Here is a 26,298-nt window from a genome sequence, read left to right as displayed (position 1 = left end):
TTTAGAGTAGACTTTTTAGTATTAGAAAATAATTTAAACTGTTATTGAGGCAACATCATTTATTGGGTTTAAAGCATAAATTAGTATAGTTTCATAATTCTAATCAAATAAATATTGTATTTAAAAACAGCATGATTACTCAACAGAGTGATCATGTTAGGAGATAAAGTTTACTAAACATGAGATAGTAGAATTTCTACAGGTTCTATGAATGCCTGTCAATATGATAATTAAGTCTTAAATGAGAAATGCTCAAGGTGCACACTACCTACGATAATAAACATGGGAGACACCGATGCTGTGTTTCCCCAGTTGGTCCCCCCTGCCCATTGCCACAACTGTCATTAAATTCTCAATTCATATCCCTTTATTCTTAGGAGATTGTGCAGACTCCCAACTGTTCTCCTTGCCCTTAATATCTCCATTCTACAATCCGCTATGTCTACCCTTGCCAGATCAACCTTACTAAAATCTGCTATCATCCAGTCCCTCCTGCTTGAAAGATTTCACTAGCTTCCTACTGACATATAACTCTATAGCCTTACATTTACACTTGACTCCTTCTATGGTTTGATAAGATTTACCTTGTGAGCCTACCAACAAATCCTAAGACACTTTGCTTGGAATGCCTTTTTTATCCTTCATTATTCCTGTCAAACTAAGGAGGCTTGGGTAAGATGTTACTTCTTTCAAGATGCTCCAATTTTTATTGCTCCAGCAGAAATGAGCCTACCATTCTTTGCATACCTCAGGAATTATTTAATCATTCCTATGGAGCTTAACATGAATTTATGTGTATGTGTGTGTTATTGCCCCAATTGTTGTTTCTTTAGAGCAGAAAACATATTTTATAATATCCCATGCTACATAGTCTGGGACCTCACATATCAGAGCTCAACAAATATCAATCGAGTTGAATGAAATGAGATTGAGCTCCACTGTTTCATAAGAGACCTTCCAATCAGAAACAATGATCTAGGATAATTTATTTTGGGTAAGTGTGTTAAGGATATTTAGCTTTCAGACTAAGTTAAAGACACATACTTCTTCTCCTGGCTCAGGTGGACCCCAATATTGTCCTTCATGCCTCTGTTTTCATCAGAAAGTGGAGCTCCTCAAGTACTGAAGCAAGCAGCGGAAGTCAGGTAGCACGGTCAACCCTGTGGCCTGCAGCCAGTGTGTGGCTGATCACGAAGGTACCCAAGAGTGTTCTCCCTGACTGATTTTCCATGCTACGTGGCTCACCGGGCTTTCCAGCTCCTGGTACCCTCATGCACACAAGCATGCAAGTGACAGCATGATAAATTGTTGGCTATTATGAATGCTGCTTCTCTGTTCTTATTTTGTCTAGAGCAGAGGACTTCTGTAAATCCCCACGTGAGCATTCTGTTCACTTTTGGATATGTTGGTTAGTTTGTACTCCAGAGGGAATTTAAACGCAGCATACAGCTAATGCACAGTCCACCAACTCACCATTTTCATATTTGTCTGAATCTCATTCTGTTCTACTCCTTAGTCTTCAGCATTGAGTTTCGCAGAGTCCGGTGGATTAGCACAATATAATGCCAGCAAATGTCTTTGTAAGAACAGTTTTAAAAGAAATACCTGAGTATAAAATGCAAACAGTGCCTAAGACATTTTATACCTATGTATTGGCACTATTTAATTTTTTACTTTATGATTATACTATTAAATCTGATTTAAACAGAACATATAATTGCCTTCCTCTTCTTTCTTACAATTGAAAAATTTTTTATTTGTCACCAAATATTTATGTCTGGGAAGAGATGACGCAGTTTGTATCTACCCTTCTTGTGCCTCCCGTTACCCCCTAACTGTAGGCTGTTTTTGCTGCTTTGTGCTTCTTCCATGGGTGCAGAGTCACTCAATCAACGTGCTGACACTTAGTTTGGGAGGAGGGGAAGTTGAAACTGTTTTCTCAAATGAAATTTTGGATTGCCCTTTACTATTATTTTTTGATCCTCTGAGAGTTAAATTTAGAGTAATTAAGATGCAAGGGTGCTAAGAGATATTACTCATCTCATAACCCAAGGCAGAATGAGGTTATATGAGATATTTCTTACATCTGTTTCCAACCTGGAGACTATTAACTATTAGCCCTTTGTAAGTTATATTTTGTTTCTAATTTAATAATAATATCTATCATTTTGTTTAACATATGCTATATGTTACATCTTACATACACATTTATTATCTCATTTAATTTTATAATAACTGTGCAGGCTTTTATTATACAGTTGAAAAAAACTGAGGCTAGTAATCGGCAGAGAAAGATTCTTGGTCTTCCTGCCTTCAAAACTTATGCCTCTTCAATGTGCTATATATTACACTGCTCTGCATTTAACCAATTTATGAGCATGATGGATTGTTTTAGGTTTAACATCTCAGGTAAGTCACATACTGTATCTAGGCCTTACTCTTCTCATCTGAAAAGAGTTGGATCAGTTCTTATGGAAGGTGTTTCCCTAGATCTCATATTCTGTAATTCCATGGTATCTGTTTCCATAATTTCATATCAGAAACCTATAATTGTTTAAAATTTCCTAAAAAATAATTGAAATGCTTACTGAAAAGAGTATGGGTTTTGGAGATAAATAGACAGAATTAGAATCCTTGTGTGGCTTTGAGAAAGTTATTTAGCTGTCCTGAACCACCATTTCCTTGTTATAAAGTGAAGTTAGTCCTAACTGTCTTGCACAGTTGCTGTACAGATTAAATGAGAAAGCATTTGTGAAGTTTAAGCATAGTACCTGGTATATATGTGCAACTCTTCAATAAATGGTGATTCTTTTTCCTCACGCCAAGTAGTTAGCTCCATTTCATGTTCAAATGAGGACTCCATTCAGGGCTTATCAGAACCAAAATTAAAACAAAATACTTTCCCTAAGTTACCATATATTTCTTTCCCACACAACAAATACATGAGAAGTAAAAGTTATATGCTAAAAAATTTTTTGAAAGCCTTTTTAGAGTGAATATCCTCTTCCCTTTATCAAAATAATCTTTTCACCTGTTGATGGGGAATTTCACATACCATAAATCCTCAATGCATGTAAATAAATTCTTCAGTGATTGTCAGTTATTTAAAATGTTGTGTTGATTCACTAAGTAAGAAAATTGTTAAAAGGACATTCAAACAATATTCTCAACTAATTTTCTTATCAGAGAATCCTAACATTTAATATAAAAGCAGTTCATAAGTCACCTTAAAATGTTTAACCCATTGCATTTAGATCCTATGTAAAACTTCAAATTGTTATGAAGTTTAAGGATTTGTTTCAATCTTTTCAATCACTGGACTTTACTTCTGTGCATACGTATTTCAATAAATCTCTGTAGTTATAACTATAACAAATGACACATGATGGACCCCAAATCGTTGTACTGTGAAATATGCACAGAAAAAAAGGACAAATGAAGATATCAAGGTCTGTTTTATTTTGCGCTGAACTGTAAAACGCCACTCTTGTAGGACAGAAGATCACTGATTCTGAGCAGGGCTCGCTGACTGCTAAGTTGTGGGTAGTGTTTCACTCTCAGCAACTGTTAATACCCGGGGTTATCCAGGCATAATGACCTCACTATTTGTGACACATTGTTGAATTTTATGGTTCTTTTAACTTATTTAGACCTTTCTCCCCTCTCTCTATTCATTGGAAGACTGGAATGATCCTGAGCCGAGCAATAACTCAGGGCTGCCTGGGCATTGGACATCCAATCAGAATCAAAGCTGCTGAAGGAATATCACTAGAAGGATATAAATTAATCCTACAGAAAAGGTAATGCTTATGAGCTATTTGGCTCAAAATAATAAATGCTAATTTCAAGATTTCTGAACAGTAAAATTATGCCTCCCAGCTTAGATGAAATATACATTAGGTATTTAAATTTGTGCTCATGATATCAATGTTAATTTTCTAATCTAAAATAAGCTTGACAATGTTACTTAATTTGATAGTGTTTCTTACATATTTTTTAAAGTAAAATATTGGCCTTCAATGTGTGTCTATGTTGTACACAAGCTGCTGCTTTACTCCATTATTATTAGAACTCCTTTCTTTATATCCATTTTAATTGTTTATTTAAAGTTTTAATGTTCTGTGTACATTTCAAACCTTTTATCCATTTCCTGAATATGAAATCTTGAGATATGAGAGAAAATCAAGCATACAAAAACTTGATGGCTTTCAAGTTACCAAAAGTGTCCTTCCTGTTTGTTTTTTTCTGACTTGGGAAGCTAATAGTAAAAGTGAAAAATAGATTTAGGAAAAAAAATTAATAATGAGGAAGAAAGTTGATTTATTTCCAACAGTCTGGAAATATTATTTCATAAATGCTTTCTTTTTTCTTGCTCATCTGTCTTTTGATTTCACCTAGTGTTGATGGAAACCAGTCCTACTGCACTTTAAGACGTAGAAAGCTATTACCCAACTACTTCTGGATGGATAGGCAGTTAAGATATGCTTAGGGCTGAAACCAGAACCAGAGCACTTAGGTACCACAGAAAGTAGCCCAGTAACAAATACAAAAAGACATTTTCTCTAACATACAAAGCATATTTTTCAACAGGTACTAAAATATCACATAATGGTTTAGAATGTTATCTACAGAGTCAGATTCCCAGGTGTAAATCATAGCTGTACCTCTTATTCTCACAACAACAAAAAGTCTGAGATAGACACTAATAATTTCTTTATTTCATAGGGTCACATTTAATTCTAATAACAACCTGATAAGATAGTTATCATTATTACTACTACACATGAAAAAATTGAAGTACAAACAAATTAGTCACTTACTCAAGATCATATCTACTAAGTGGTTGGGAGGAATGCAAACTCAAGCAGTCAGACTCTGTAACCCACTCTTAGCTACAGTGTTATACTGCCTGCAGGTCAAATCCAGTCCAACATTAGTCAAGAAATTCAGTAACTCTATGTCTTTTAATTGGTGCATTTAGACCATTTACAATGAGCGTGACTATTGATAGGTATGTACTTATTGCCATTGCAGGCTTAGATTCATGGTTACCAAAAGTTCAATGGTAATTCCCTTACTATCTAACAGTCTAATTTAACTCACTTCATATGGTATTAAAAACACAACCTAAATGTTCTTTTTTTTTTTCTTCCTTTTTCTTCCTACTCCATTCTTTGTATGTTATGAATCATATTCTGTACTCGTTGTCTCTCCCTTGGATAACATCTATTTGGCCTTAGGAATACTTCCATCTATAGGAGTCCATCCAAAATGCACTGTAGAGATGGTTTGTCAGAGGTAAATTCTGTCAGCTTTTGCTTATCTGAAAATTGTTTAATCCCTGAAAATTGTTAAATGTAAATGATAATCTTGCATGGTAGACTATTCTTCGTTTACTCCCCTTTTGCTTTATTGCATTAAATATGTCATGCCACTCCCTCTGGCCTGTAAGGTTTCTGTTGAGAAGTCTGATGATAGCCTGATGGGTTTTCCTTTGTCTGTGATCTTTTCTCTCTCTCTAGCTGCTTTTAAAAGTCTGTCTTTATCCTTGATCTTTGCCATTTTAATTATTATATGTCTTGTTGTTGTCTTCATTGGGTCCCTTGTGTTGGGAGATCTGTGCACCTCCACGGCTTGAGAGACTATCTCCTTCCCCAGATTGGGGAAGTTTTCAGCAATTACCTCCTCAATGACACTCTCTATCCCTTTTTCTCTCTCTTCTCCTTCTGGTTCCCATGTAATGTGAATATTGTTCCGTTTGGATTGGTCACACAGTTCTCTCAATATTCTTTCATTCTTAGAGATTCTTTTTTCTCTCTGTGCCTCAGCTTCTTTATATTCCTCTTCTCTAATTTCTATTTCATTTACTGTCTCTTCTACTACATCTAATCTGCTTTTAAGTCCCTCCATTGTATGTTTCATTTCAGATATGGAATATCTTAATGATTGAATCTCTGACTTAAATTCATTCCTGAGTTCTTGAATATTTTCTGTACCTCCATAAGCATGTTTATTATTTTTATTTTGAACTCTCTTTTAGGAAGACTGGTGAATTCAGTTTCATTTGGTTGTTTTTCTGGGTCTCGTGAGATTTTGGTCTGGACCATGTTCTTTTGACATTTCATATTTCTGTGTGGTGCCCACTAGTGCCCAGAAGCTCCAGTTTCTGGAGCTACTCAGTCCCTAGAGTGAGGTTGGGGGTCATAGGGGAGCAGAGCTGGTGCCTGGGGGGAGGAAAGATCTATTTCCTGATTCCCATTTGTGGTGCCTGTCTCCAGTGTCAGAGCCAGTAGGCCAAGCACACAGGTGTAAGCCTCTATGCTTTGCATCCCTAGCTGTTGTAGGCGGGGCCTCCCTCTGGCTGGCCTGACTCCAGCACAGTGACTGCTGGTTTGTGAACTGTGCTAGCAGGCTTGGAGGGAGGTGTAGCAGGCTGCGTTTCACAGTGGGGGGCCTTGGACCTGAGTAGGCAGTCAGGAGGATACAGTGCCTGAAGCTCTTCAAAGTTCCCAACCAGCTGGGCCAAGCATGCCCAGACAACCTTGTCCAGCTCTCCCTTCTCCCGTGCAGCAAGCTCTGTACAAACCCCACCCCTTCAGCAGCCCTCTTGCTGCCAGGAAGCCTCTCAGACCACCTGCCTTTCCTCTGACACTGAGTGGCCGGCTGTGGATCCCCTCCTCCACAAACAGCCGGAATCTCAGTCTCTCAAGCACTCCACCTGTCTGAGCTCCCCAACTTCCAGAGCACCACATAATATAGGTTTCTGCTCACAAAGCAGACCTCCAGGGCTGGGTGTTCAGCAGTCCCAGGCTTCCACCCCCTCCCCACTCCGTTTCTCTTCCTCCCACTAGTGAACTGGGGTGGGGGACGGGCTTGGGTCCCACTGGATTAAGGCTTTCGTACGTTACCCTGTTTCCTGAGGTCTGCTCTGTTTGTGAGGTCTGTATGCAGTCTGGTTCAGCCTTCTTTCTTGTTACTGTTTTAGGGTTAGTTGTATTAATTAACTATATTTTTGTACTACTTGTGGTTTGGGAACAGTTCTCCATCTCACCTCTCATGCCGCCATCTTGAATCTCCCTAGTTGGCCTTAGCAGCTTTATTTTCAAAGCCAAAGATAAAAACTAGAAGCAACCCAAATGTCCATCCATAGGTGAATAAATAAATAAATTATCTATTGTGTATCTATATGATAAAATTTACTCAGGAATAAAAAGGAGCCAACTTTTGGTACATACAATAATATGAATAAATCTCAGAGTAATTATATTGAGAGAAGGAGCAAAACCATGAAGAGTATATATTGTTTGATACAATTTATATAAAACTTTAGAAAATGTAAACTAAGCTAGAAAGTAGATCTGTGTTTGCCTAGAGATAGGAAGGTGGGGAGGGATAGAATGGAGCGACTACAAAGGTACAGAAGTAAACTTTGGGGGTGGTTTTTTTGGGGTGATATGGATATGTTCATTATCTTGATTGTTGTGGTGCTTTAACAAGTATACACGTTTCAAAATTTATCAAATTTTACTCTTTAAATATGTGCCCGTCACATTGTGCAATATTTTTAAATATGTCATTTTTTCCTCAGTAAAGCTGTTTTTATAAAGTACAAAAAACACAAAGAAAGGAAAACAAAAAATCAAAATGATGGGTAAAGAATGATTAAGTGGTTACTTTAGAGGGAAATGGTAAGGGAAGACTGCTCTCAGTGGGAGAGCTGATCAGGGTCACAATGGCAAGTACTTGGGAAGGTTGTTTATGTATAGCTTGATGAACATGCCGTTCATCTCAGAGAGAGCCCTGCACTCACTGGATATTAAAATTGGTGTTGATCTGACCTTAGCCCATTGAGGTTTTCTTCCTACTCTGGCCAGCATTGTCATATAATTGGGTGGGACCGGAGCTACAAACTTGTCCTTTTTGCCTCTAGAGAAGAAAGCTTTGGTAAGAAGAAAGAAGGGAGAGGAGGAAAGTTGGATGATGGGAGAAAGGGAGGCTCCCTATGCGGAGGAGGATAATTTGTCTTTGTATTGATATAACTTGTCTTTCTCTGAGAAACAAAATCTATTGTAAGGTAGAAGCAAAATAGCAGAAAATTTGGAAAACTAGAAGTTCTCACAAATTGTGAAGCTACACTCTGTTTTTCAGAAAGCAGTTAAGGACCAGAATTTTAGAGCTTATTTCACCTCTGGTTATATACTTTCAAGCATGTTTATCTTTTCCAGAGCATCTGAAGTACCTGTGTGACTTATTTTTTTAAAACCAACTGTATTTCATCATCAATAACAATAAATATCCTCATGTAACAGCAACTTCTTAGAGACAAAAGTTTTCCCCTTCTTCTAAGAAGTGTAATATGATTTTAACAAAAGCTATGCATCAAGACATTGCCTTTTATATGCTAAAAATACTAGAACTAGCACTTAAAGTAGCAACCTGACAACTCACAAAGAATACTGTAAACATATCATGCCTCATTAGTTCAGTTATGTCTCATTTGGTGTCACTCATCGTATTCTTATTCATTATAGCAAGCACTTGCACATATTTGTCTTTTTAATATTTTTCTGTGATGTGCATCTGACCATGAGTGAATGAAAGCCAAACCAATAATGTTATTACTAAGTGATATAAAAAATCATAAAAAAGTTATAACAGTCATAAACCTCAACATCAAAGATGTTTCTTTCTAAAAGATACCTTGGGCATCTTAAAGACAAACCAGTTGAATCAAAGTTCTTTTTTAGGTCACCATTTAATCTTGATTTTACTTCATTTTTAAAGAATGTAGATATGTAGGATCTGCTTTTTAGTGATAAATTCATAATTAAAGCAACACACACACACACACACACACACACACACACACATCTATCCATCCACACAGAGCTTAGATTATAGAGACAAAACTGGGGACATGTACTTTTATGTGGCTTGCACATTATTATAATTTATAATTTTGTAATTAATTGAGAGCTTATAAAAATAAGGAGATTTCACAGAAAAAATTACATTTTTCTGGTTTTTATTGAAAAAAATCAGAAGGGTGAGCAAAACTGAACTTTCATTCTCTCATGACACCAATCACACAGAAATGGATTCCCCTCTACATGGAACATATACCTTCCAGTTTCCTATATCCTCCAGCATTTCCAAAAGGAGCCCTCCCACTAACTCTAGCCTGCTTCATTTATTTCTATTACCTGTCTGGTAATCTTTACTGTCTTCTTTATTTCAATGTTAATCTATCAGTTATGGTTTTTTTGCATCTACTTCAGTTTTTCACTTACATATTGCTGGAAATGCATTAATAAGTGGCCAACATTAATCTAGATTAAGTAAAACAAACACTGCTTTAGGGACACCTTTCAAAACAAGCCAAGTGTAGCTGTGTAATGCTAGATGCAGAGATGGAAAAACTGACAAGTGAACAGACAGCAAATCACCAGATAATCTGAGAGACTGAAAATTATCTCCTTGGTCAAGTCTTGAAGTTTAGGAGACTAAGAGTTAGATTAAAACAGACTCTAACAAGTTCACAGTGTAGAAAGGACCATTTGCCATGCATTGGACTTAGATAATATTTAAACATATAGATAACACCATTAAAATGCCAGCATCAAATAGGAAATTGTCCATGTGTAATTTCACAATATGTGCATTGAAGGATGAAACTTCTTATCTCTACTTTTACTATGTTAAAGTAACATGGAGAGGAAATGATTTCCTTCATTTGCTAAGGATCCTAATTTTGGTCTTGGTAGCATTGGAAGACAGCCACCTGAAGATGTCTGGGAAAATAGCATGATGACATTTCTCCTTACAGTCAGCTGGGAAATCATGAATGTTAGCCTATGAAATTTCCCCCGAAAAGTTCACTGTGGCCATGGCTGCCTTCTTGCCCCTATATTCTGATAAATGGGATATTTATCAAGGAAAAAACCCCCACATATGCATGTTTTATAGGTTCCCAATAGAAATACTATAATGCATATGCATGCCCATTGGGGTTACCATCAGCAGGCTTCCAGGGCAGATAGTGCTCAGTTTCCTCACCTGTAAGATCAAAGTACGTGAGTAGTCTTGAGAATCACATGCTTTCAGAAAAGGAAGGACTCTAAAGAATATCTACTCCAAACCCCTCTTTAATAGTAATGTTAGTATCAGTGGTGATGGTGGTGGTTGTGATAATAATAACATCATCATTATTATAAGAAATTCCAGGGCCACTAGAGACTAACTGATCTATGCAAGGTCATACATCTAGTTAATATCAGATCCAAGACCAGCACTCAGATCTCTCACCTTTAGTCCAGCACAAGCCATGGTATTTATTTTGGACTTTGATTTTAGATGGGATACTGCTTCTATAATTTCTCCTCTTTCTTTCATTACTGATTTTTTCAGCGCTATTTTTAAATTTTGGTTTTGTTTCTTTATAAAAATTGTTTTAGCTTGGTGCTTGTTGACCAAGAAGAAGAGATTCTATGACATCATTCTCTAATTCAGTGCCATATGAGCATCATTGCATACTGGGTGTAAATTTGATTTCTTTACATATAAAATATCTTGAAAAATAAACAGATGCACTTTTGTTTGTAGAAATTTTAGTTTTTTAAGATAAATTATTGATAATTTCTCATCTGACCTAATGTGGGCACCATGTGAGAGATTTGCTTTTTATAACTTTGATAAAATTTAAAAGTAACTCTTATAGATATATATATATATATATATATATACTCCAAATAGGAAAATTCCTACTTATAGATGATATAAATTGCATGCTGTTATTAAAATTTCCTAGGCAAATATATATTCGAACAGAACTGAAACTGAAAAATTTTGAGAAATGCTTTTTATTTTTTCAGTATTATTTCTTATTTTGTTAACCAAGATATAATTTGTGTTCTTTAGCTACCCACTAATATCTTTTAAATTCCCTAAATTGCCAAATATTAAATTCAAAACATTTTCCATGATGGCCTTATTATTAATTTTTAGGGTGATAGCCTTTTGACATTTTATTCATGTATCTATTTATTCAAAGATATCTTTAGTCTCTCAACATATGCCTGGCACTGTGGTCAGCTCTAAGGACACATTGTCTTGCCAATATGGTGGACATCTTCCCTGTTGTATTATTTTTGGGAAAAGATACCAGAAATTCAGAAAAAACTGAAACCAACGTAATTTATGTTTGGATCACATTCATCCTCAAGCCAACACAATAATCCAGTTAAAAGATGAAATTCTGAGTTATACAGATTTAGACTATTAGCATCTGTTTATTAATTACCAGTTGTAAATGTCTTACACTTTGAAAAATTATCACTTTCTGTTTTATTTATCTTCAAGAAATATGCTCACAATAATTTATGCAACAGGAGGAATAGTCAATAAGCAATAAAGTTGTACTGAGTTATAGCTCTTATGAATTAAAGTGATCTAAATTTTATCACAACCCAGCACATTTCCATCAAAGCATTGCAGCATCACTCTTTACTATTATTATTATAAGAACTGTAATTATAAGTCATTATAACTTGGGATTGACAGCCTTAAAGACAAGTAATAATGCCGTTTTTGTTATTTTTTCATTCAATGGTTGAAATAGTTTTTTCAGTACGGCAGGAGAATTTGCAATAGTATGAAACTAGTTATTGATTATATGAACACAATTGTATTAAAACAAATCTATGTTCATATCAAAGTGTTTTAGATCACTAAGATTATGCATCAAATTATTATCAGTGAAACAAAATGTTGATTCCATTTTTAAACATCAAGCTGCACAAAATAATTTGTGTTACAGTTTTCCAATCTAATTGAGAAGATGTTGAGCTGAAAGTCAGACTCTCTTGGTTCTGGTTCTTATTTGATACCACCTAGTTCTGTGATTTTGACCGGCTCACTTCATCTCTCTGTATCTCACTTCATTCATCTATAAAGTGCACACTAAGTAGATCAGGATAACTCCTCAGTTCCCCTCAAATTCTCAGTCTGTGTGTTGCTCTCTTGGATAATGAATATTATTTTATCTAATCAGTTAGATAGGATCTAACAGTAGATTCTAGATCCTCAGTCTTTTTTTTTATTAAGGTATCATTGATATACACTCTTATGAAGGTTTCACAAGAAAAACAATGTGGTTATTACATTCACCCTTAGTGAGTTCACCCCCATACCCCATTGCAGTCACTGTTCATCAGTGTAGTAAGATGCCACAGTAGTTCCTCACTCTTAAGTCAAAATTTTTTTATAAGTTTTTCTTTCCTTTATTAATTACAGAATAAAAAGAACTTCTCAATACCTCCTTCACTTGTCCAGTGCTGAAACTGAACAATACTTACATTTGTCTAAAACCTGAGAATGGTATTCTTAGCTTAGAGATTAGTTAGCTGTTGAAAGATGTTTCATAAAAAAAACTTGAACATACATATTAGAATGCTTCGTGTTTTCTCACATCTCTGTTACCCTCTCCTCCATTGTAATTTCACTTTCTTTTAATATTGTCATGTTCTGCTTCCTTACCCAAATTTGACATCTGAGACTTATCCTGCCTATTTTCTCTAACTCCACCCTATTTATTCAATCACTAAATCATTTTTCCATTTATAATATAGTTTAAGTAGGTGGTCCTTCCTTTCCCCCCTGCTCTCATTACTCCAGTTCAGTATTTTCCAAAGTCTGGGCCCTCGACCATACCCACCCAAATTCCCCAGAGCTTATAATCGGGATCACTGTAATACCTGTAAGTGTAGATTTCTGAGGGTCCAAACCTTCAGAAGCAAAGCTCTTGAGGATAGGGTCCTGGAGACCTACATTATTACCAAGCACCCATTTCAACATGCCCAAGAATTCTTCACATTTTTTAATATGAACTAAATGTGGATGAAATGCTAATGTGCACTGACCTTGTTTTGCACTGCTGCCCAGATCAAACCGCACCTTGCTTTAGAATAGAGCATTACTTGACACCTCTTATTCTCAACCAATCATGTTTCTGTCAAAACTCAGAGGCAGTAGGAAATCTTGTTTAACATCCCATTACACTTAATTTAATTCCTTTGTTCTACCTTTGTGAGGTATCTAAATATTAATGAATGTATCATTAGTTAATTTAGTCATGATTAGCTTCATCACATTTTAGTTTTCTTTCTTACTCAGACTTACCTCAGAAAATGACATTGCTTAATAAAATTTTCTGACCATTTTAGAATCAAATGCCTGAGATACCCAATTTTCCATGCTATTGTTTTCCATCTCATCCTTTTAATTCTTATACTTAATTAAGACCCTATCTCTCTGTCTCACAGAAGATCTTTTTTGGGGACAGAAATTTCTATAATATTCTTTTGATTCTATTTATTTTCTAAAACTCTTGATCATTGCTGCCATTGGTAATACAAATGTACAAACCTCACCACCACCACCACTTTGGGTACCAAAGAAATTGTTTGTCTTAGGGAAGGCTTTACCTGCTGAGGTAGCAGTCATGATGGTAGAAAGGTCAAGTCCTTGGTGGAGTGTAGGTGGTCCTCCTCCTGCCAAGCTACATGGACAGTGATCCTTTTATTTGAAGCCTACAGAATGTTTCATTGTGGAAAAAAGTTGTCAATGTCTAAATTATGTTTTCGTTACAGACATAAGGAAGATGATTCTCAGAAGTGGGTGTTTGGAACTGATGGCTGCATTTACTCTAAGGTAAGGACTTTCTTTATAAGCCATGGCTTTTATTTCTAAGTTTTTTTGTTCCCAGATTCTTATAAAATGCACTTTCCAGTGTTGAGAGCAACAAATGCTTTTTCTGCAGAAATGATTTTTCATTCTGTGTCCAGAAATTTAGAACTTAATTTCATTTAACTCAATATTTTCCTTCGAGGTTTTATTTGACCTTAAAACATGAGTTTTCCAAGGCTAAAAATAATTTTCTTAAATTCATCACTATGATATGACCCAGCAACCCAGGGCACCAGTTTTCTCTCTTTTATTTTTTAAACTTAATTTATTTTATTATTTTTATTGAAATATCATTGACATATAACCTTGTGTACATTTAAGTTGTATAGCATGTCAAATTATTACACTTATATATTGCAATATGATTACCACCATAGCATTAACTAACACTTCTATCAGGCCACATAATTATCATTTCTTTTTTTTGTGATGAAATTAAAATCTACTCTCTTAATAACTTTCAAGTATATAATATGTTATTGTTGACTAACCACTATGCTATGGATTAAGTCTCCAGAATTTATGTATCTACTAGTTGCAAGTTTGAACCCTTAAACAACTCCCTGATCTATGAGTTCAGCTTTTTTAGATTCTGCATGTAAGTGATATCATACACTATTTGTCTTTCTCCATCTGACTTACCTCATTTAGCATAATGACCTCAAGATCCATCCATGTTGTTGCAAATGGAAGAATTTCCTTCTTTCTCATGGCTGAATAATACTCCATTTCATATATAAATATACACACATATTATACATATATATTTATATATCTTTATCCATTAATCTGTTGATGGACACTTAGATTGTTTCAATATCTTGGCTATTGTGAATAATGCTGCAGTAAATATGGAAGTGCAAATATCTTTTTGATATCTGCATCAGTTTTCCTATTTATTAAAATGAGATTAGTATTTTGGAAGACTGGCAATATCTACCAAAATTGAACATGTCTATACAGTCCAGCAATTCCTCTACTAGGTTAATAGTAAACAGAAACACTTGCTTACCTAAGTAAAAGGTATTTACTAAAATATTAATAGTGGCACTAATTGTAGTAGCCTCAGCATGGGGATTACTGAAATGCTTGTTAGCAGCAGGCTAGATAAATAAATTGTGGTCCATATACTCCACAGAATAGTATATAGCAGAACTGGAAAACTTCTCTAAAGGGCCAGATACTAAATATTTGGGGTTTTGTGAGCCATATGATCTCTGTCCAAATTTCTCAACCCTGCCTTTGTAGCATGCAGGCAGCCATAGACAATATGTTAAAGAATGGCATGGCCATGTTTCAATAAAACTTGATTTACAGAAGCAGGTGGTCAGTTAGATTTGGCTCATGGGCTATAGTTTTCTGACCCTGGAGAATAGCAATGCCAGTGAACAAATACAATTACATGTAACAAGGTGTGATTCTTGAAAACATAAATGGTGAACAAAAGGAACCAGATGCAGGAGAATACAAACTGTACAATTGCAGTTATTTAAAATTAAATCCAGACAAAACAATCAGTCTATTGTGATAGAAGTCAGGAGAGTGGATATTGCTAAAGAGTTAGTGACTGAAAGGGGCCATGCAGAATGCTTCTGGCATCTTGTGATGTTCCCTTTGTTGACCTGGTGGTTAGTTAAACAGGTGTTTCCTAGTATAAATTGATTGAATTGAACACTTTTGATCTTCTGTGTGTATATTACATTTCCATAAAAAGTATGTTTGGATAAAGTGAAATTGTTTCTGACTTCTCAAGATTTCCTTCCTGTAGTTCCAAGTCTAAATGAAATGTCAATCATCAATATTTAAGGTAAAAATTAGGTTCATCAGATGGTATCTGTTCATGTTTGCCTCAGAATTCCACCATCATGATCTCAGAAATGTTAAGTTATTTAAATGAATGAAGCTTAAATGCTAAGCTACTTAATTTCTCAGGACTGCTGTAGCAAAGTGCCTTAAATTGGGAAGCTTAAAACAACAGAAGTGTATTCTTTCTAGTTCTGGAAGCCAGAAGTCTGAAATCACTGTCAGCAGTGCTGTGCTCCATCCAGGTCTTCTAGGGAAGTACCCTTCTTTGCCTTTCCGTCTTCACGTGGTCCCCAGACATTCCTTGACTTATGGCAGCACAGCTATCTGCCTCCATCTCCACATGGCCATCTCCCTCTGTGTTTGAATCTCTGTGTGTATTTGTGTCCAATTTCCCTCTCCTAACAAGGACACCAGTCCTATTGGAGTAGTACCCATGCAATGACCTAATAGTATCTGATTATATCTGCAGAAACCTTATCTAAATAAGGTCACATTCACAGGCACTAGGGGTTAGTACTTCAACATACCTTTTTGGAGGACACAGTTTAACCTAGAACTCATAGTGTACTAGTTAGCAATATATTCCCTCTCAGTTCCAGATTCCAGATCTACTATTCAGTGCCTGGCACCTACCTTGGGCAGCTTCACAGCAGAGTACTTGCAGTTGGGCATCTACCTGTGAATCATTTCCTTGAGCATATTCACTGTGTGCGGCCTTTCCGTAGAGTGTCACCAACTCGGCACTTCCCTGAGGCTCCCCTGTTGGTGAATCTCTTTGGTGCACTGCCTCAGGGACCTCTGTATCATCCAGTGAGCCGTGGCTGTGCCCTCTTTGGTGTGGCCCATATCTCATGTGGAGTCAGGCTTCTTCTTGGGCTTTATTTCAGGCCTAGGCGTACTGGTTGCTCCCTATATCTGCTATTTATATATTCTTTAGTATTCTCTTAATCCTTATTAGCCAATCTCTCATCACTCTAATCCTCTGTTATATTAAATATTACCTGATAAAATTACTATGTGGCTTCTATCTCCTTATTGAACCCTGACTTATAAACATAGTACCCTTCTTTCTCTAGTGTCCTAGAATTACATAGTTGAGCTATTATTCATTACAACCTGAACCATTTGAGAGATTTAGGGAGCTTGATACAATTGAAATTTTAAAATAAACATAATAGCATTTCCATGAGTAGGGATTTGTTGGCACACTGGTCAAAATCTCAACCCCATTCGCTAACTCAACCAGGACTATATACTTTTTTGCTTCCTAAGCAGGGAATTTGACATAGTCATCAAATAAAGCATTTAAAAATACCTTTCTCTACCTTCATTCTGAGATGCACCCCAGCTTTCCCCTTGACCTGTTTCTGACTTCACTATATTCCTGAGCCAGAAGTGAGTCACAGAAAAACCAAAATTTATGCATTTTGGTGAAACTAAAATAGAATTTTGAGACTGTACCAAAATATCCTTGCAGTTCTTTGGCCTGTACCTGCACACGAGAACTTCATTCTGAGACATACCTGAACAAAGCTGATGTCTATTACCCAAGAATATAATTGTTTTATGTTTTAGGTAACAGATGTAGCACAGGACCAGGGTATAAGTGTGTTTTCTTCTTTTCGCTCCCAAAATTCAGGTATCTAAATATCTACTTCCACTCTGCTGTCCTTTTACCTCTTTTTTTCTAGCAATTTATAGTGTTCTAGTTATTCCCAACAATACCATTTATAGCTAGCAAACAATGCATATACTTTTGAATGTTAATGTTCCATTCCCAAACACAATTGATGATTTTTAAATTATTATTATTCTAGATTCACAGAACAAAACTATTTATTAATGAAGCATTTAATCTTTTTAGAGTTTTAGAAATTTTGTTTAGACCCTAATGTAGTCATATCTAAAACTATATCCATCTAGTTAAGGCTAAAATGGAAGGTAATTTGATAATTATTTGCAGCTGATAAAGGGATCTTATTCCATTCATTAAAAGGAGACCGGATTACTGCTTTAGCATATTAATAACTAATTTTGACTCACCACTTATTAGCTGTGTGGCCTTAGGCAAGTCATTTAACCTTTCCAAGCTTCATATTCTTTGTCTGCAAAATGGACATATTAATACTAGCATTTTGATTATTTGGCACATATTCTGGCACATTGATTCTAGCTAATTGATAATTTGTAGCTATTAATGATAATAATGAATAAATTTACATAAAATATCATTTTTATATTGTTTTTCATTTGGATAAGTTTTTTTCTTTTGTTCATTTTTAAAGTTAACCATTCCTCTATTAATTTGCAAAAAGACAAATTCCTTTGTACACACCACAGTTTCAGCTAAATTAAAGGTTTAAACTTAAACTCAGAACCATAAAATATCTAGAGGAAAGCATGATTAGAGCATCTAACCCAGAGTAGTGGTGGGTAGACATCTTTATGAGCAAACAAAGAAAGGCAGAATCTGTAAAGGACAAGACTAATGGCTTTGAGTATATAAAAATTCGAAAACTCTTGATTCTAAAGTAGCATAAGCAAAAGTAAGTGGGAAATATGACAAGTAGGGAAAACTTTTACAATGTAAAGGTCAGAGATGGGATGATACTCTTAATACATGTGACAAGCTCTATATAACAATAGAGAAAGATAAACACTTCAATAGAAAAATAAAGGATATGAAAAAAGAAATACATGTCAGAAGAAAAATTTGAAAAGCAGAACAAAATAAAAAAGTTCAACTTCACTAGAAATGAAATAAATGTAAGGCAGTGAAAAAATATTTTTTCCCCAGTAAATACAGAAGGATGTAAAACTAGGGATATCCAATGTTGATGAAGATACAAGAAAACAAACGTGCACATTTCCTTTTTTTGTATTTGTATTTTCTGTTTTGTTTTGGTATTATCTATTGCACTGTAACAAGTCATCCCCAAAGCATAGTAATTTAAGACATCAAATACTTATTCTCTTATAGTTTCTGTGGACCAGAAATCTGGGAGTGGTTTAGCTGGGAAGTTCTAACTCAGAGTCTTTCATGAGGTTTCAATCAAGGTGTGAGCAGGGGTTGCAGTCATCCTGAGGCTTGATTGGGCTGGAAGATCTGCTTCTAAGCACACATACATTGCTGTTGTCCAGAGGCTACAGTTCCTGGGTAAATGGACTTCTGCATAGTACAGTTTACGACTTGATCTGGTGACCCAAGACATCAAAGGAGAACAAGAGAAGAAAATGGGAGCTGCAGTGTCTTTTATAACCTAATCTCAGAAGTGACATAATACTTATGCTATTTTCTTTGGGTCACACATACCATACCTGGTATAACATGGGAGCAGATGATACATGGATATGAATACCAGGAGACTTTAGGGTTGTCTGGAGACTGGTACAGTATTTCTGATGGTCCGTTTGGCAGTATTATAAAAATATGTTTAAAACATATTCCTTTGATTCAGAAATTCCACTTATATCAACTTACCCCAAGGAAATAATCAGTAGTATGCACCATATGTTTTTAAGGATGTTCATTGGAGCACTGTTAATAATAGTGAAAACTGAAAACAGGTTAAGTAATCAACAGTGAGGTTAAATAATATTCAAAATATTATGGTATGTCTTTATTATGGATTCTATATATATTGATATCACAAATAATTTAGGATACTTTATGATAACAGGAAAATGTTATTGTGATTTGAGAAAAATCAGGTAAGAAAGCTATTTATTGATTTATGTTGTATCAGAGATGTGTGTGTGGGTAGGTGTGTGTACAGACAAAACTGGAAGTTTATACATAAAATGGGTAGTAGGAGGGTGGATATTATTTGAGCTTTTCTATATTTTCTAAGTTTTCTATAAAAAAAAGCATTTATGATTAGGAAGAAAAATAAACTTTTCAAAACTATGCCTTATCATGCACTGACCAAGATATAGAGTATCTAGAGTTTAAACCATCCCAGGTGAGATTCTGTTGACCTGCATGCTATATTTCCTATGGGCACATAAATAGTCCTTTGGAGCCCCAAGTGAGGGCAAATACATGGACTTTCTGATGGAGGGAACATCAGGGAGTAATGAAGATGACTCCCAGCCCTATTAGGTTGAAGACCATCTTATGAATGGATGATATCTTTTTTAGCAACCAGAGTTGCCATTGTACCCAGAGAGCAAGTTTGGTTAGTGTGAAATTCTGAGCAGATTCTTATTCAGTCTTCAGTAAAACATTTCTCCCTCAATGAAGTGGAACTTATGGTCACGAAGTTGGTAAATAGCGCAGTTGGAATTTGAAACCAGAATAGACTATAGGATGTTAATAATGGGGTACTATTTAAAATGTTTGAAGTGGGAATGATGTGATCAAAGTTGCATCTTATTAAAACTTGTCTTCTGTTAAAAGTGGTAAAAATGAATTAGAAAGAAGAATGCAGTGTAGCTCAAAGGGCTGATGAGCTTGTAAAATAATGAGGACTAAGACATTAGCTGTCAATTTAGGGTGATGTGCAAGTACACTGGAGAGGAAGAAAAGTCAAAAGATTAGGCTGTTGACTTCTTAGAAGAGAAGATTAGAATTCCAGATTTTGGAGAGAGAGTTGTTTCTACTGGTGGTCTGAATATTGAACTGGTAGGTGCCTTGTTGGAGATCAAGATGACTTTATCCAAAATATAAAATAGAGAATACTAAAGAACTATGGTATCAAAATGTTAGAATAGCCATCATCTGGGGAAGGAATGGTCCAGAATGATCCCAAAAGGAAAATGCCAGAATAATTTGTAAATGTCTCCAAATTCATCATGGGAGGATAGGTACTGGCACTGGTCACTCTGTGTTACTTGTGTACACTGGCCACCTCGCTAGGCTATCAACTCCAGGAAGCAAAGACCATGTCTTTTTTTTTTTTTCCTTTTTTTCGGTCTTTGTTTCTACTCTGTCTAGCAGAATGTTCAGACACATAATGGTTCTATCTTTTGGGCACTTCCTCAGCCATCTCTTTAGATATGTATTGAAGTTTCCCATGTTCTAGGTATGCCTTCTTTCCAATAAGAGGGGAATATACGTCAGAAGTAAAGAGGTAAAACATCTTTACCTCTATCAGAGAATGGGAAACATGAAAGTACTATCAGAATATAAGGGGTATACAATTACCAGAATCAAGGCCATGCCATTCACACTAGTTGTCTCAGAATGTGTCACTATTTTGCTTTCTATAAATTGATTCTTTTGATGCTCTGATATTTTGGAATGAATTTAATATTATATCCCACTATTCATGTTTCTTCTCATATTGAAAATATAGTTCTCTTTGCTGCTGAATTTTGGCTTTGATGTTTTACTGTAGAAACAATGTATAATAATCTGCTTCTCTATTGCCCATCATATTCACTTCACCTGAATTGTCCTGAACATATTTAAGACAATAAGAACTGACAGAAGAAAAAATAACAATGCAATAGATATCACATAACCTTCAAGGTAAAATGGAAATCCTAATTCTGTTAGGTTAAACTTCTCTTTGGTAATGTTTTGGGTTAGCTAACTGATTTGTTATGTTAGAGGGAATGCACATTTACAATCTTCCCAAGATTCTCTAATATATACAGTAAAGATGGTATTTTTAATTGAGTCTTTTAAAAATATTTTTAAATAAAAGTTATTCATGTGCATGATAAAAATATTTTTAAATATGCTGATTAATATTTTTTTAAAGTCTCTTGTCAGACACTGATCCAATTTCCCAGAGTTAGTGAAAAACAGAAGATTTTTGTGTATATTCTCAGAAATTATGTACATATTTGGTTTCCATTTAAATAATACAAGTAGTATGTTGTTAGAATGCCCTCCAATAATTCAGAACTGAATAAAATAAGCAAAAGTAACTTCTAAACCTATTCCTCAAAGATTATCATTAATAGTGTATTTAATTATGTATATATGTAATAATATATATGAAATCTAATTATAAATAAAATACTTATATATGTATACATATGTATGTGTACATGTGTATAAACATATATATATGTAACACTTCAAGACCTACACTTATTTCACTCATTGAGACAAGTAGGAACCATGCTTCAGTGAACATATTTGTATGTACGTATATGTTCGTTAAGTCAGAAGGAATGCACATTTTGATAGTTATTCATTGGTTAATCAATAGAAATTTCTATTTACCATGTTTTTAATTTGTATCTTTTTATTTTCCAGGCTTATTTGAGACTCTATTCCCTCTTTTTAACTCTCTGCTGGTTCAAACATGTATTTTGTATTTCTATTTTTTTACTGAATCTCTTAAAGAAACAGCTTTATTGAAATATAATTCACAAACCATACAATTTGCCCCTTTGCAGTGTACCATTCTATATTTTTCAATATATTCACAGGGTTGTGCATCCATCACCACAATCTCTGCAACCTAAAACCATAATTTTAGAACATTTTTGTTCTCCCTAAAAAATATCCCCACCCAAAAAAAAAAAAAAAAATTCCCACCCCTATTCCCACCATTGTCTCTGTCCCCACCTCCAGTACCATTTGTCTCTATAGATTTGCCTTTGCTGAACATTTCATATAATGGAGTCTTATAGTATGTGCTCTTTTATAACTGATTTCTTCCACTTTACACATTGTTGTCCAAGTTCATCCATGCTGTAGCATACCTTAGTAATTCATTTATTTTTACTACCAAATATTCCATTGTATGGAAATACCATCTTTTACTTATCTATTTATCAGTTCATGGATTTTTTGTTTCCACTACTTTGGCTTATTGTGGATAATGCTGCTATGAACATTTACATAGAAGTTTTTTGTGGATGTATGTTTTCATTTTTCATTGTTATATAATTAGGAGTGGAATTCCTGGGTCATATGATAGCTCCGTGTTTAACATTTTGAAGATTTTCAAACTGTTTTCCAAAGCAGCTACACCATTTTATATTATCATCATCAACATATAAGGGTTCCAACTTCATTTCCTTGTCAAATCTTGTTATTTTCTGTATTTTTTATTACATCTATCCTAGAGGATGTGAAGTGGTATCACACTGAGATTTTGACTTTTATTTCCCTAATGGTTTTTGGATATCTTTTCACATGTTTGTTGGCCAATTGTATTCCTTAAAGAAATGTCTTCTCAGATCCTTTGCTAATTTCTTAAATTGGGTTATTTGTCTTTATTTTTGAGTTGTAAGAGTTCTTTGTATATGCAGCATACAAACATATTATTTGCAAATATTTTCTCGCATTCTGTAGGTTGTCTCTTCATTTTCCCCTTGACATTGTTTGTAATACAAGAGTTTTAAATATTGATGTAATACTATTTATCTATTTTTCCTTTTGTCACTTGTACTTTTGGTAAAGTCTCTTACATTTTTTAAAATAGACTCTATTTTTTAGATCAGTTTTAAGTTCACAGAAAAATTGAGCAGAAAGTACAGAGAGATCCCATATACTCCATGTCCCCATACATGCACAGCCTCCCTCACTATCAACATCCTGCACTAGAGTGGTATATTTGTTATAATTGATGAATCTACATTGACACATAATCACCCAAAGCCCATGGTTTACAATAAGGTTCACTCTTGATGTTGTACATTTTATGGTTTGGACAAATGTAAAGTGACATGCATCCACCATTATAGTACACAGAATAGTTTCATTGCCTAAAAATCTCTGTGCTCTGCCTTTTCATCCCTCTCCCCCTCCTAACCACTGGAAACCACTGATCTTTTTTAATGTGTTTTGCCTTTTCCAGAATGTCATATAGCTATAATATGTTTACAATAGGTTGCATTTTCCTGCTGTTTTCTTTTACTTAGTAATATCATTTAAGGTTCTGGAGTCTCTTATATCTTTAACATGTGTATTTAGTTATACATTTTTTTAACAACCTTTAAAGTTATGCAGTATCTTCTTTTTATCAGAACAATATTAGGACCTAAGTGCCCCTCATGCACTGAAGACCTCCTTTTATTTTTTGTTACAACTTCATTCTACATTTTAAGACAGAAGTTTACAGGCATAACATATTAAAGGTATCTGAGACAATGGCACACACTTGCTCCGTGAGAGAGATAGTAAGCAAGTGCACTTGGCCAACATCTGTGCTCCCCAGCTAGGCCTGAAGGGCAGCTGTGGATTTTAACTGGCAAAGGATGCAAAATGAGAGTTAGCAATGGGTGGCCAGTTAAAGATCTCATGATTATTGTGTGTCTCAAATGCTTCATTTATATTTAGTGTATCATTACTGTTGTTTTGTTTATTATTTAGTAAATCGTGACTATTAAATGTTTATTTTTTCCTTCTACTTCTTTCTATGTTCATAGATATATGCTCCACTTACTTTCTGTCTGATATTTCTCAGGTTATGAACTTCATATCTATGCTTAATGCAGCTAATGAATTTCATCCATCCCATTTGTTTTCTTGTCTTCTAGGGCAGAATTGACTACTCCCAAACAATATACCAACTGCACATTTGTGTGCATGTAATGTGGTTATGATAAAATGTTTTATATAGAAATAACTCAGTAAATTTTAGTTGTTAGTATTAATAGAAGAGATGGCTTTAATGATTTTAATTTTATGTAAGGGTGAAGATTAGCAATCCACTTAAACTTGAGCAGCTTAAATAAACTAATTAGAAATCTTTATATTACAGTTCCTTGGCTTCATTTTGATCTGAAATAGATAATAAAGTGCAAAGTATGTTAGCCAAACCATTTAACTATTAATCTAATTTATCCTCCCATCATTCTAGCTGTGCGGATTTTCGGTTGTTGTTACAAGTCGGGTACAACTTAATTTTTTTCCTTTCCTACAGGCTTATCCTCAGTTCGTTCTGACTTACCTAGAGGAGCTAAATGCTCACATGGATGTGACACAGACAGAGTACCACATTCACCATGGCACCTGGACCTCTGCTCCTCAGGAGCATGGCAGCAGCTTAGCAGAAGAGGTCAGTGCAGTGAGACAGAGGCAAGACAGAAACAGATCTCTAAGATGTATTTTGAAAAGAGAAAAATGTTCATGTTGTTTTCAGGAGGCAGGTTCAGATTCACATCTTAATGTTACTGATTGTTTAAAATCATACACATCCATCTATATGCACATACATATTTACCTAAACATCTCTGTATATTTATATAAACATTATTAAATAAATGGTGACCCACTAGCTTTTCTTAGGACTGCCATCTCTTGTTCTGACTACATACAAATGATTTATGTGCTGGATAAAGAAGACTCTAGGAACCATGAAAAGTGTAATGTTAAATTTTTGACATATATAGTTTAGGTATTTCCACTCAATGAAAATTAGTTACATTATTCCTATATTTCATTTGTTAGGTTCTGCAAAAAAGTGCCAGCATCTCTGGTCTGAAGCAACTGACAGTGCCTTCAGACACCAATTTAATGCCAGAAGTTTCTCTTGAGGAAACAGGGCAGCTGACAGTGGCACTGGTGAGGAAACTGGAAGAGAAACATCCTAAGGCTTCTGCTCAGAGGTAGGGCATTGGCAGAATGGAGCTTTATTGCGCAATGACATTCGATATTTTCCTTCAGTTTCTTGTAAGACTGATTTCTTGAAGATTACTGAAGTATCTCAAAAGCCCTTTGGCTTTCATTGCATAGTAGTTTTCAGGTCACATCTGATGAAGAGAGGTGACACTTATGAGTATTTCATTAAAGATTGATATATGGTATTGTTTGTAAGTATGTTTAGGAAGGTTTGCTGTCCCAGAACCTCACTAAAACACTCTAAAATAACATAATTAGGTACTAAGCATATATCCGATTGTGAAAATACCAAAAGGTCTTTAAGAAGGCTATGTTAACAGAGAGTCTTTTGTATGTTCCATGAGGAGAATATTATATTTAGATGTGAGAAAAAGTACATAATAGATTATCTTAAGTAGTGACAATTTAACAAATTGACATGATTTGTATTACCAGAATAACATTAACATCAATGGTTTTGCTAACCAATAGAAAATCATCTTTGGTTGGAAAATGGAAACTATTTCTCTGATTCTCTTTATTTAGTTGGAAAACTAATGTTTGTTATTTTTGTTATTATTATCATGTTATGGGGCTTGGTGTTATAAATCACAAAATGACTTTATAAACTGCAATTTTAGTATATAATTGTTTGAAATTAGCTGTTGACTGAAATACTCTTAAAGAAGTAATACAGTTCTTACCATACTTAATAAAATTTAAGATAATTCCTAAGTTTAAATATTGTAAGTATAGATTGAAATGTAATTTGCATGAAAAAAGTTTAACTTATATTTTTTAAAATTTCTGCTTTGTTGAAATATAGTTAGCACACACCACAGTGAAACTTAAGGTGCTGCAACATAACAACTTTTCATTTCAGGAGAGCCATTTTATATTCTTAAATTACGTATCACTGCTTCAGATTTTATAGGAGGGGGACCTTTCTTTTCCTGATAACAAAAGTGACCCTTCAATTTATTGTCTCTTTAATTTGTTATTTAAACCTCTAATCCTTTGTTTTTGTTGCTTTGAGTAGGATAGGGCATAGACAGACAACAAATCTAGTACCTCACTCTCAGATGGGGGTGTCCTTAACCTGTATGAAAACTTAAGTTCCAGGACTTTTTTTTTTTCAATCCTCAATCATGTATTAGGTTCTTGATTGTCTGATGCTCTGCAAAGCTGGTTAACAGGGCCACGTCCATCCAGGTAACTAGAATATAAATCCCATAGGAGCA

General features: G+C 34.9%; 1 protein-coding gene across 1 annotated transcript in view; it reads left to right on the top strand.

Moving 5' to 3' along the window:
- The window catches only part of DCDC1 (doublecortin domain containing 1), a 427,548-nt gene that overhangs the window by 234,585 nt on the left and 166,665 nt on the right, over positions 1-26,298 (top strand). The window contains exons 16-20 of the mRNA XM_036891914.2: positions 1,062-1,196; positions 3,682-3,800; positions 13,647-13,707; positions 24,381-24,515; positions 24,908-25,065. Coding sequence (XP_036747809.2) covers positions 1,062-1,196; positions 3,682-3,800; positions 13,647-13,707; positions 24,381-24,515; positions 24,908-25,065 — 608 coding nt within the window. The remainder of the gene's footprint in view (positions 1-1,061; positions 1,197-3,681; positions 3,801-13,646; positions 13,708-24,380; positions 24,516-24,907; positions 25,066-26,298) is intronic.

The sequence above is a fragment of the Manis pentadactyla genome, chromosome 9 (assembly GCF_030020395.1).
Source record: "Manis pentadactyla isolate mManPen7 chromosome 9, mManPen7.hap1, whole genome shotgun sequence".
NCBI classification, from domain to species: Eukaryota; Metazoa; Chordata; class Mammalia; order Pholidota; family Manidae; genus Manis; species Manis pentadactyla.
The sequence above is the reverse complement of the archived record's forward strand: the minus strand, read 5'-3'. Positions and strand labels throughout refer to the sequence as shown.